This window comes from Chelonoidis abingdonii, chromosome 8, assembly GCF_003597395.2.
Source record: "Chelonoidis abingdonii isolate Lonesome George chromosome 8, CheloAbing_2.0, whole genome shotgun sequence".
NCBI classification, from domain to species: Eukaryota; Metazoa; Chordata; order Testudines; family Testudinidae; genus Chelonoidis; species Chelonoidis abingdonii.
The window spans coordinates 48,697,626-48,710,539 of NC_133776.1; the positions used below are offsets into that span (position 1 = coordinate 48,697,626).

The 12,914-nt window shown below is 41.2% G+C and overlaps 2 protein-coding genes across 6 annotated transcripts in view; both read left to right on the forward strand.

Annotated features, from left to right (window-relative positions):
* POLR2D (RNA polymerase II subunit D) overlaps positions 1-1,201 on the forward strand; it is an 8,116-nt gene extending 6,915 nt beyond the window's left edge. Inside the window, exon 4 of the mRNA XM_032764796.2 lies at positions 585-1,201. Within this exon, the coding sequence (XP_032620687.1) occupies positions 585-663 (79 nt within the window). The 3' untranslated portion in view covers positions 664-1,201. The remainder of the gene's footprint in view (positions 1-584) is intronic.
* Positions 1,202-4,963: 3,762 nt separating this feature from the next.
* The window catches only part of WDR33 (WD repeat domain 33), a 105,406-nt gene continuing 97,455 nt past the window's right edge, over positions 4,964-12,914 (forward strand). Inside the window, exon 1 of one of the 5 annotated variants that reach the window (XM_075068578.1) lies at positions 4,964-5,324. The gene's annotated coding sequence lies outside the window, so the exon portion shown is untranslated. The remainder of the gene's footprint in view (positions 5,325-12,914) is intronic. The other 4 variants (XM_032764766.2, XM_075068576.1, XM_075068577.1 and 1 more) reach the window with 4 other exon arrangements.

The following is a 12,914-nucleotide window of genomic DNA, read 5'->3' on the forward strand; positions in this document are numbered from 1 at the left end:
TATTTGGGCATAAGCTTTCATGGACAACTGATGAAATGGGTTCTAGCCCACAAAAGCTTATGCCCAAATAATTTGTTAGTCTCTGAGGTGCCACAAGGACTCGTCCTTGTTTTTGCTGATACAGACTAACAGGACTACCACTCTGAAACCTGTCAGTATATACCTTGGGGTTGGCAAATGGCTGTTAAATGATTTATTACCCCTTGAATGTCTCTTTAACAGTTTCAATGTTTTGCTAATAGGTCTGGCGGGCTGGAGGTTTTTTCACTTTTAACTACTAGATTCCCTCCCAAGGAAGACTCACCAGGCTAGAGCAGCCATCTGTGGGAGCCTGGAGGAAGGGTCAGAACAGGGATAGGAAAAGAAGAGGGTGGACACTAAGACCCAGTGGTGCCTCAAATTTTCAGGTGCCCTACGCAGCTGCCTATGTTGCCTATGCCTAAGGATGGCCCTGAATGGTGCAATGCCAGGTGGTACCAAAAATGTCTGAGACACTAGTGTGGAAACATGAGAGAATTCTGGATATTAAAAATGGAAGCACAGAGAAGAGGCTTGTTTCTATCATTATTGTTCTTATCTTGCAGCCTAGAGGGCCGGTTTGAAGATGAGGAGCTACAGCAGATTCTTGATGACATTCAGACCAAACGAAGCTTCCAGTATTAGGGCTAATTACTAGCCCTTATTATGAAAAGAAAGATCAGAGAACTTCAGATGTTTCTGTGCACACCAGACCAGACTAGCTAGCTCCAGGACAGAGCAAAGAGAGTTCTTGATGCACAGTACTTCAGCCTTGCATCCCACACAGACATGTTTAAACTGGGGACCACTCTTTGACTTGCTGAATATTGTAAACTTGACAAAGATTCATTTGTGGTGAGAGCCATGGAATCTTGGAAACTCTTGTCTAGGTGGTTTCAGTACCTGTTTCCCCCAACTTCCTGTCCCTGCCATGGGAATCTTCGAAGTGTTTTTGGTTACAGGGCCTAGAATAAGCGTAGGTGTGGTTCTTCTTTCTTAGAACTCCAGTTACCTAAAGTGGAGAAATTTTGTGCCCGTTGGTTGTTGAAAATCCTAGTAGTTTGTAGAATCAGGGCTAATAAGAATCTGACTGTCTTTTGAAATGTTTGTTCAAGATAATGTTTTTTTTCCCCCTTCAAGAGTATATCATTGTTCAGTTTGAATTAAACTGTGATTTTTCTTATTATGTTCCTATACTTTGTAAATATTATCTGATTCACTCCAACTTTAATTATTTAAGTTCTATTGAGAAACACTTTGACCTGGAAGAAGGGAATAATCTCTGGGGAGGAGATGATCCAAACATCAGTTGTGATTATTACTACAAATGAATATAAATGAACAGAATTGTATACAGATATTTTGTGAGGGAGAGAAATATGACAGTCTTATTAGGCTATGACTGGAAACTTGACATCCATATCCCATAGTGTTGAAAGATCATGCTGGTTTATAATAGCTGCCTCAGTTACCTTGAGTGACACCTATTGACAGCAGCAGTAACATAACTTATTCCTTTTAATATCATTATGTCTCCTGGAATCTAATAAACCAAACATAACTTTCTGATTAACCACAGTAACTTTAATTGGGTCAGAATTATAAGAAAAGGTAACACAGGAGTGAGGTCCTGTATTTTATTAGCTACATCCACCTCATTTCAATCTTAGATTCAATCTCCAGCTGCAGCTGTCATCAAACAAATCTCTTATACTTTGCCTCACAGGAGATTTCTGTGACTGCCTCAATGAAATGAAAATACTGATCTTTAAAAAACAAATTGAGATGTCTTAGGCCTGGTCTACACTATGCTGTTAAACCGATTTTAACAGCGTTAAATTGATTTAACGCTGCACCGGTCCACACTACACTGCTCTTTAAATCGATTTCTGTACTCCTACAAAATGAGAGGAGTAACGCTAAAATCGATATTACTATATCGGATTAGGGTTAGTGTGGACGCAAATCGACGTTATTGTCCTCATTATTTTACAGTAGTTACCCACAGTGCACCGCTCCAGGAATTGACGCTAGCCTTGGACCATGGACGCACACCACCGAATTAATGTACCTAGTGTGGACGCGCACAATTGACTTTATAATATCTGTTTTATAAAATCAGTTTAAGCTAATTCGAATGTATCCTGTAGTGTAGACGTAGCCTTAATAAGAACTTCATATCAGAACCCTTGCCTCCTAGCCTCATTACTTTTGGTGGTAAGGAAGCACTAGCTAGATATTTGGCTTCTTTGACTTGGCTTCTTTTAAATTTGTCTGATTAGGTGTGATAGTTGTCTTGTTGATATTTAAAAATAGGATGGGAGGCTTTAGAGAATAAATCTAACAGCTTTAGTGAGCTGGACCTGATCCCACATTGCTTACATCATCCTCTGCTAATAGACTGATACTACCAAACATTGAAATCCATAATAAATTACAGCTACCACTTTTCAAAGAAGGTCAGAAGCAATAAAACAGACAAGATGGTGGGAAGAAGGTCTCTTAGATCAATAAAACCTCTGTGAACTGCTGTTGTATGATAGAACTGAACTACTGAACATGTAATAAAGGGGTTGCTAATACTGTATGGTAAGGGTGTTCTCAAAATATGAAAATTATTCAGGGCTATTTTATTGTAGAAGTTTTGTGACCCTTTGAATTAGCCACATTAAAAGATACATTAATTGCATCTTGGGAAGAATAATTTGAATTACTCAAATCTATTACTAGTTCCTAAATAATCTGTAACTGCTCAGAAAAAAGACTGGGCCATTTATGTGGACAGCTCACTAAAAATGTCTGTTTGGTGTAGAGTTGATGGTCAACAAGGGGAAAAATATAGCATAGTGAACCTCAGAGTTACAAACACCTTGGGAATGGAAGTTGTTCGTAATGCTGAACAAAATGTTATGGTTGCTCTTTCAAAAGTTTACAACTGAACATTGACTTAATACAGCTTTAAAATTTTACTGTGCAGAAGGAAAATGCTACTTTTCCTTTATTTTTAGTAGTTTACATTTAACACATTGCTATTATACTTTTTTTGTCTCTGCTGCTGTCTGATTGTGTACTTTCGATTCCAAATGAGGTGTGTGGTTCACTGGTCTGTTCCTAACTCTGAGGTTCTACTGCACTTAAAATATGCCATTATAGAAATCAATGTAGTGCCCTCATCTGGAATACTGTTTTGTTCACCTTTTCTCAAAAAAGATACAGGAGAAATAGAGTGGGTTTAGAGACAAGGAATAACAATGACCAGAGGCATGGGAAGCCTCCCATTTGTAGAAATATTAAACAAAACTGTCACATTATTTTCAAAGAGGGGACATAAGGGACATGCTGGAGGTATACAAAATAATGTTATAGAAAAGGTAAATAGTGCTCTTCTTTGTTTACCATTTCTCATAATACAAGAACCAAGGGGAAGTCCAGTGAAGCTGAAAGGCAATATGTTTTAAAATGAAATAGCTTTTTATATACAAGCTGTAGAGCTTGTTTCCACAAGATCCTGTACCCAGGCAGGAGCTTAGTAACATATATTTAAAATAATTATAGGTCTATATGAATAGTCCTATGCATTTATGGACAGTATGAGGCATCAAATACTGGACTAGAGATGGACTTCTGATTTGGTAATTTCTGTGTAATATTTTTACCTCCCAGGGTTGCTCACTGAGCTGCTATTCTATGCTGCTGACAATCTGTTTGGAAGATAAGTTTTTCTGCATTTATCAGGAGTTAAAAAAACTTAAACAACCAAACAAACCATGCAGTAGGGAAAGTAAAAATAGAAACAAAAAGGTTAAGATGCCAAAAATCCCAGGATGTGAAAGGGGACTCTTTGCTATTCCGCAAACATATATATACTGCTTCCCATAGCTGCTTACATCTTAAAAAGAATACTTTTAAAAATCCCCTTATTTTAAATTATTGTATTTTTAGCTTGGCAATTAAGAACGCTGCAACTTTCTCGCTCGGGGGTATGAAAAAAGACCCCCCTGAGCGCAGCAACTTGCAGTGCTGTATAACACCAGTGTAAACAGTGCCCCATGGCTGGGAGCTATGCCCTTCATGGAGGTAGTTTTTTTACAGCACTGGGAGAGCTCTCTCCCAGTGCTGCGGTGTGACAACACAAGGCATGTTAAAGCGATGCCATGGCAGTGCTTTAGCATTGCCAGTGTAGACTAGCTCCTAGCTGTTACTAATAATGCCTTAGATCTTAAAACTGACAATTCTTAAACTCCAGTTTATATTTTATCTTGGCCTTTTTTACTTTTAGCATCAGCTTGGCTGGGACAATGGAAATCAATGTGAAGTCAAGTTAGTTCATTATGATCAGTTTCATTCCCCGAGGGCTGAAATGTTTGGGATGCATGCACTGGTGAATAGGGGGTTTATGTCCCATGGCTGTGGCAGTCTCTTGATATGATCTCAAGCTGCTGGTTACTACCCTTCCCCAGCCTTGTCAGCTCTTTCCTAGCTGCTCAGTATTATTTTCAGATTCAGGTGGTTTCCCCGCTCCTCACACCAGTCAGAGCGCACTAGCAGGTATTGGAGGGCAGAGGGCGCGGGGGAGTTCCTTCTGAGCCAGAACTCCCAAGTACTGGAACAGATTTTAGCAGTTCTCAAACTGTGGATTGTGATCCTCAAAGTGAGTGGCAACCTCAATTTTAAAGAGGTCACCTGGGCTGCCTTAGACTTGCTCGCTGCCTGGGGCTGAAGCCTGAGGGCTTCAACTCCCCCCCCTTGGGGGGGGGAAAGGAGCTCACGTTACCTGCCTCCTGCTTGGGGCTGAAGCCCTAAGGCTTTGGCTCTATCTCCCACCTGGGGTGATGGGGTTGGGGCAGACTCAGGCTTCAGTTCTCCCTCCCCCCCTTGGGGGGGGTCCTATAGTACTTTTTGTTGTCAGAAGGGGGGGTTCCGGTGCAATGAAATTTAAGAACCCCGGGATGAGAGTGTAGTCCACGCTACTTCTCTCGACGCATGCACGCCCCGCTCACAGTTCTGCCCATGTCGAGTCGCCCCTGTATCAACTGCACGCACCCGCACCATGCACAGTCGAGCCTCGCTTGCGCTTGCGCAGAAGCGCTCCTGCCCGCCGCTGCGTCCCTATCCTCGGCCAGGTCCTCCCTGGCGCCTTGAAGCGTACTGACGTAGAGCGCGTGCGCCGCCCCGGTCGTTGGAGGGGAAAAGATGGCGGGCGGGCGCAGAGGGGGCTCGTGAGGCAGCGGCTTCCGGGCCAGGGGGAGTGTGGAGAGCGGCGCGGCAGCGGGGTCCGGTGGCGGGGGTAAGAAAACAGTTGGACGGTGAGTGCAGCTAAGTGACGGGACGCCTGGGGCGGTGCAGTGCGGCCGGGCGGTGTGGCCCCTCCGCCATTTTCAGGCCGTGAGGCCGGGGAGGAGAAGGGGGCCTAGTGCCTGGGTCGCGGGGGGGAAGGGAGGAGCCCCTGAGGTGGGGAACGAGAGCGCGGAGCCTGGAGACGTCAGTGGGCGCTTGGCTTTGGGGCCCTTAAGCTACGGGAATCCCAGGGCCTGGAGCAGGCTTCTGGAGAGCTAGCGGGGGGGAGCCCGAAAGTAGCACGAGAGTTCGTGGGGGAAGGAGGGCCCTGGACAGGAGTTTCTGCTTCACCTTGCTTTTCCTCCTGTTGCCTTTGATTTAGGAGACCCCATGCCTGTTGAGTGTTATCTGTGCTGTTTGGCCCCGGCCATATGGCATAAATGGAAGCTTGTACGGCTGGGACTTGTTATGCGTTTATTTTGCAGAGTACCTTAAACTTGATTGCAATATGATCCATCCCCGTGGTTTTGCAGTCTCAAACTTATTCTTTGCATAGCAAAACTACTTGACCCAGTAAAATCAGAACTCACCATTTTAGATAGAGAGAAAACCTTATTGTTTCTTCAGGAATTAGATGGTATTTCTTTTTTGATATGTAACTTATGGCTTGATGCGACTCCTTGTTGCTATGATTAAGTAGCCCTACATTCCCTGTGACACTACTCTGTATTTTCACTCCATGCATCTGAAGAAGTGGAATTTTTAACTCACGAAACCTTATGCCCAATAAATCTGTTAGTCTTTAAGGTGCCACTGAACTCCTTGTTGTACTCTGTATTTGTATGCCATCTCTTATCTGACCAGCTTAAACTGTATTACAAAGTAATGTAGGTAAGTAGTCCTACACCCTCTTTTCTATATTTAACCAAACCTTGAATTAATTTCCTAATCAAAAGTGTGATCCTAGAGGGTATTTTTCTAACAATGAGGAGAGCTGAAGCAGACCAGGGTCTACCATTCCTTCTTTTCAAAGGTGAAGTTTTGATGCTGGAAAATACTTGGACTAAATAAACTCTTTGAGGGGAGAGATTCAAGAGCAGTTTTTTTCATCTCCAATCATACTAGATTGTATTTCTTTGTTGGACAGATTACATTAAAATTTAAGAGTATTTTAATCCCTGTGACAAATAATTTCTGAATCTCTGCCATATGAACACTTAGCCGTATTAATCTGTGGACCACATGTCATCTTTAAGTGAGTTTACTGAGCAACAACTTGTTAGATACTGTCAAACAATTTAAACACACACTTGTATGAGAACGAGTCATAACTAACTGAAGTTAATTCTTGCTATTTATTATTTCATAACTTTCTTTATTAAAAAACAGTTGCAAGATTAAACCTATATTTTAGTAATTTATCTTGTATTCAAATATATAAACTTTTGTTGGTTTTCTAATAAATACCACTGTGAGCTAATGGTATACTGAGTGTTAATTTGAGTTTTCTCACAGCGGTTTGGTTTAGTGGTCTTTTGTATATCTGGTAAATTTTCCAAACTCTGTTTTTGAATGCTGGAAGCTAAAATAAGTTGGACAATAGGGTACTTACAATGTATCTTTAAAGTTTTAACTATGTGGGTCAATCACTTTTTAGTGCAGGAATTTAAAATTTATACTTGCAAGTTATAAGATAGCTTTTTTTTTTTTTAACAAAGCTGAGTAATGTTAGAAATATTGAATATGTTCATGAAATTTACAAAAATCAGGTTTTGTTGAGATCTGAAATCTCCCTGGCAGTTTTTTAAGTCCAGATACTGCAGCATTGTGCTAGTAAATGAAAACTGGCAAGTGAAACCTGCTAGTTTATTTTGATTGTCCAAGGTTAGTGCAAAAAGTAAACATCAGCAATGAAATTGGCCTTTAACAATGTTCAGTTTTAATCTGCTTGGTAGAGCAGGTAAGATTTTAACTTTTTGCCAAGTTTTAACATGGCTTTACTTCAAGTTTTCCTCCTCTTCCCTACCCTAATGAGTACTTAAGGTTGGATCACAAACAAAATTGGTTTATTTTACTGTTCTGAAAACTTTTTCTGTACTTTTGATATGTATTCACTATATCTGGTGAGTCGCCTAGTTTTGGCAAGGCTTCAGAGTAGCATGAAATCCAACTTTATGCTATTCTTACTCTTGGGCGTATAAAACTATTCAAAATGTAATTGCCAATTCTGGTTCAACCTACATTTCATTCTGTGTAAATACACAGTGGTACTACAGCTTACAGAAGACTCATTTTATGCTTTAAAACTAACAATACAAATAATGGTCTGTTAACTACTACTTCAACACTTAGCCGAACAATCTTTCACCATTTGGTCTGTTCCTGTGCAGCTGCAAGGGTTTGACAGACTGAGAATCCAAAATCAGAACAGACGTGATGAACCCATGTGATAGGGGTGTGCTTCTGGGCTGCCTCCACCCCTTAGTTGGAATTTTATGCCGGCTGTTACAAGCCAGTCAGTTTACTTGCTTTCCCTATATTATCTCTGTGTAGCAAACTGCTTAAATAGGAGCAGTATGGGTCTGAAGGAAGCCTACACATCCACACTGGAAACTGACTACAATTACACTCTGGCCTATATAGGAAATTATATAGATCTAGTGACCCTCGGGGTGCATCTACACTACTGATGCTACAGCGCTGCAGATGAGCTGCTATAGCACTATAGCATAGACACTTGCTACAGCACAGAAGAGGTTTTTCTGTTGCTGTAGTTAATCCACCCCCTTGAGAGGCGGTAGCTAGGTTGACTGACTACACCTCTACCTCGATATAATGCTGTCCATAGGAGCCAAAAAATCTTACTGTGTTATAGGTGAAACAGCATTATATCGAACTTGATTTGATCCACCGGAGCACACAGTCCTGCCCCCGTCCCCCCCCGGAGCTTTGTTTTACCGCATTATATCCAAATTCATGTTATATCAGGTGGTGGTATATCGGGGTAGAGGTGTAATTCTTCTGTTGACCTAGTGGTGTCTATACCTGGGCTTGGGACAGCTCAACTGTGTCTCTCTGGTGTGAGAATTTTTCTTACTGCTGAGTGATGTAGCTGGATCAACCTAAGTTTTGGATATAGACAGGCGTTACACTCAGACTGGGATTTTCAAAGGAATCTAAAGGAGCAGGGTACCCACCTTTGCCTAACACTTATAGGCTCCTTTGAAAAGCCCAGCTAGAATACTTACAATGTTTTAATTAAAGGCTATATATCTTGGTGTTGGAAAAAACACATAACGTAATAATAATACCAAATTTCACTGTTTCAGACGCTTGTCCATTCAAATGTTTTGTAATCTGCCAAGTGGGGAAAATGAGGGTAACAGCAATAATTTGAATAAAACAGAAGAAATCTCAACATTAACATACTGATGTTGAGAAACCTCTTAAATATACTTTGATAAAGTTTTAGTTTTTTAAACGGTGTGAATTGGAAGACTGAATATTCCCATGGAATCTTATTGAGATCACAAAGGGAAGATACAGGGGAGACTTTGGGAACATATCAGCAATAGTCCAATTCTAAGGAGTTTTGTAGTTGGGCAGGTAGTTCCACCACAGTTTCTTTCAATAGTGTGTGAACAAGAGGTTTTTAGATGTGACTAAACTATGCTGTTACTACAGTGAGAAATGTTATCTCTGAAATGGTTTCAGTGGCAGTACACACAGGACTTGAGTCAAATAATTTTATAAAAAATACTTTATTCACAGATATATAAAATAGTAGTAGTTTTCTTCTTTCCACCCCAAAATAAAATTCTTTCTTCCCACTCTTGTCTGTTTCTGGTTTTGTACAAGCCACCTCTACCTATATTTTCCCAATGCAGAAGGAGAATTTCCTTTTCTCATCTTCCATTTCATTTTCTAATTCAGATATAAATCTTCCATACAGAACTGTTACTAAATCCGAACATATTTTTTCATTCAATTTGTTTTGGAGAAGTGTGCTCTAAAATGTAATATAATACATTAGTATGCAGTGCAGTTGTAGTCTTGTTGGGCCCAGGATATTAGAGAGACAAGGTGGGTGAGATGATAAACTTTATTGTACCAACTTTTGTCACAGCAAAATGCAAAGTGGAATTGTAACCCATTAACCCCCTCTCTTTGTCGTATGACTGCAAAGGCGTTAACGGGCCACTCTACTTGTAAGGGACCATTCAAAAGTGTTGAGAGTGGCCAAATTTACAGACCCTCTGAGCCGCATACAATAATCTTCAGAAGTTGAAGAGCTGCAAGACATGCACAACCTGCCTCCCAGGGCGGTGCCTACCAGGGTGCGGGGCTTCTTCTCCAGTGCTCCCCTGCTGGGCTTAAGCCCTTCGATTCCCCACCTTCCCTGCAGGGCAGAAACCTCTAGTCCCACCACAGGGCAGAAGCCTCTAGCTCCCCCCTGCCCAGTGTTGTAGGTGAAGAATTGTAGGGAGAGTACATGGGGGGCTCCTGGAGCTGCACTTTAACAGTAAAAGGGCCACATGCAGCTCAAGAGCCACAGTTTGGCCATGCCTGTAATATATGCTAATTATATATAAATATACCTGAAGCTTGTATGGCAAAATGAATATGGTATGACCTTTTATAAATTATTGTAAGGATAGCATTTTTTAAATGTGAAAAGTAGCATACTGTAGTTTGATTTCAAAGGTTTACTTCAGACTCTGCCTTTTTATGTCTAAAGCAAAATATATAAAATTCCCATCATCTGATGGGACTTGAGGAACCTAGAAGAGTGTGTCTGGAATATTCTCTCTCCCCTGAAAGATACATCTTAAAGTAGTAAGAATGTAGTAGTAAAGAATGTAGTAAAGAATGAATTATTAGAATTGTGGACGTGGGTCCCCAGTGGAATAGCCCAAAAGCATTTAGTTTTAAGTCTTGAATGTCTCCCAGTCAAGCTCTGTTGAAGGACTTTATTGCAACATTGTTGTACCATGGTATAGTTAAAGATGATTCTGTTTCATAGTGTGGGAAGGATCCTGAGTGTGTCTGAATCATGCTGAAGTCTTGGACAACCAAGCAGGTTTGAATGCATGATTCTGATTGCTTATCTCTATTGTGTGAATCATCTGTACTGTTTGTTTTTTTCCTGCTTTTGGTCTGCCTCAGGCAACAGGCTTTGCTTGTGGATTTTCTTAGTAGAGCAGAGTGCTTTGTCAGCACTTTTCACGGGCAGACCTGGTGAACTGCACTGATGTATCTCCCAAGGCTTCTGCTCAGGTAGAGGTTTTCTTCATTAAGTTTGCACTGAGGACTCCTTTTTCTAGGACTACTTGCCATTTTCTCCCTCTCCCTGCAGTTTGGTGTCTGTCGGAGCAGGAGAATAGAGATATGTCTAGCTTAAGCAGATCCCCAGCGCTTCAGCATTGCAGTAGAGCTTATATGGTGATATGGAAGGGTTCTTGTTCCCACATTCAGAATTTGGGTGAATGAGAACTGTTTCAACAGTCAGCATACCAGTTTCATTAAGGTAGTTTCTCATGGAACCTAAATCATGATTACTCTTGGGCTGGTTGATTTTTCTCAAATCCAGGAAACGTCCAACCAGTCAAAGGTTTACAGAGGCTTTGGTGGACTTTGATGTGTGTGCTGTGAGAGGATAATGACAAAACCATGGCTGTCTGTGCACAGAAGACATGTACTTTCCTACTAGATGGTTTTCATAAAAGTTTAAACTTGTCCTTCTTGAAAGTGCAAGTTTCAATACTTGGATCCTTTCCCTTCTGGTTCCAGACTGCTGCTTCAGCTATGACATCTCTTTTTCTAAAATCAGCATTGTTTCAGGGGCCCTAATCTGATATTCACTGGATGAATGAGACATCACTCTAGTATTGCAAACTCTTACTAATCACTTTTTGAACTACTAAGAGAAACAAGTGTTCTTGAATTTTCTAACTGTAAAATCTTTCTTTATTCCTTTTGGTCATCACCTCTATTTGGAGGATTAGCAAGCTTGTGTGGCCTCTTCCATCAAGCACCTTGGCTTTGATTCTCCACTCTCGATAAGGTGGTTCCAAGGTCAGCCCTAAACTTTGTGACCCAGCCTGCTATGGAAACATGGATGTTATTTTTTTATCCAATTTGGATCAATTGTCATGGTATTGCAACCTGCTCTCATAGGTAAAACAGGATTAGTGGCACAAGTGAAATAGTCTTTAACAAACACCAAGCAAAAGTCAAGATTGAGGAGAAAGTATTAGTAATGGAGAGGAATACCTTTAAAGAACATTGTAGTTTTAACAGCCCAAATGTTAGGTAAATGACAAGTTAAATTTTTCTAACTTAAAAAAACACATTTGAAAACATGGAAACACACTTAAAATTAGCCTTAGCTCTACATCTTATTTGTCCACTACTCTGAGTATCTCGTGGGACGGTGTAACTGGAATCTGGCAAGCATCTTAGTATCACAATTAGTTGCTTTGGAGGGGATCGAGCAAACCATCTCTGAATCCATCTTGATTTCCAGGGGCTCAGAATGGGACCACCTCGGGACCCTGTGGTTTGGGGGAGACGACAAAAACTCCCAGATGGGACTCAGTTTATGGGAGCATAATCATTTGCCTATTCCCGAGGGAGCCTAGGATAGCTGCCGCAGGGCAGAGTGAGACCATCTGGTGGGTCCTGTGCACCCCCAGCTGGACCGGAGTCTATATTGATGTGGGTTGCACATATCTCCAGTGACTAATCTTGTCTGTACATACTGTACAGAGTTACGTGCGCCTTAGGGGTAGAGTTAAGTTTGTTTGAAGTACCTTAACTGTGGATTTCTGTATTCTGGATTAAAAAAACAAATTAAAAGCTAAATTTATAATTCATGGTTACAGAATTAGCTTCACTGTTGACTCGCCTTCTGTCTCACCTGAGTGGATCCTTTCAAGGAAAAGGCCCTAATTCTTTGCTCCTCAGGGTGGAATCCTCCAATTTTCTTGATTATGGATCAAGACTCCAGGCTACAGCACCCCTCTTTACAAATCACAATTCCTCAGTTGGTCCACTTGGCTTTGGCATCTGTGAAAGACTTCCCTTTGAGAACCATGATCCATAGATAAATGTGATGACCCAACAGCTTTTTCAAAACAAAATCAGTCTATGTGACTGTAACATTCAGAGTAAAGTGTTAAAACAACAAAGACTACACACGTATGGCTTCCCCAAAGCTTAGAAGTTTCCCCCAAACCTTAGGGAGGCGTAACTGTTTTAAGACCCATCCATCAGGGTTTGTCTCTGTGTCAGTCTTCCGTTTTCTAACAGTTTCCTGATATCCTATGCCCTCTAATGAGCTCAAGCTTAGTTTTCATCTCATCTGGAGTTCTTTATTGCAGGTTTTCTGCCTGTTGGCTCCCTCCCTGTCCAAAGGCAGGGTATTGGGTCCAGCATAGTTAGGAGCAAAACTTTAAAGACTTCGACACCTGTATTGTCTGTGAAGTAGGCCTTGTCTACACGGCAGAAGTAAATCGAAGTTATCTAAATCGAATTTATAAAACCGAATTTATAAATTCGAATTAGAGCGTCCACACCACGAATCTCAAATCGAAGTTGTGCGTCCATGGCCCATGTCT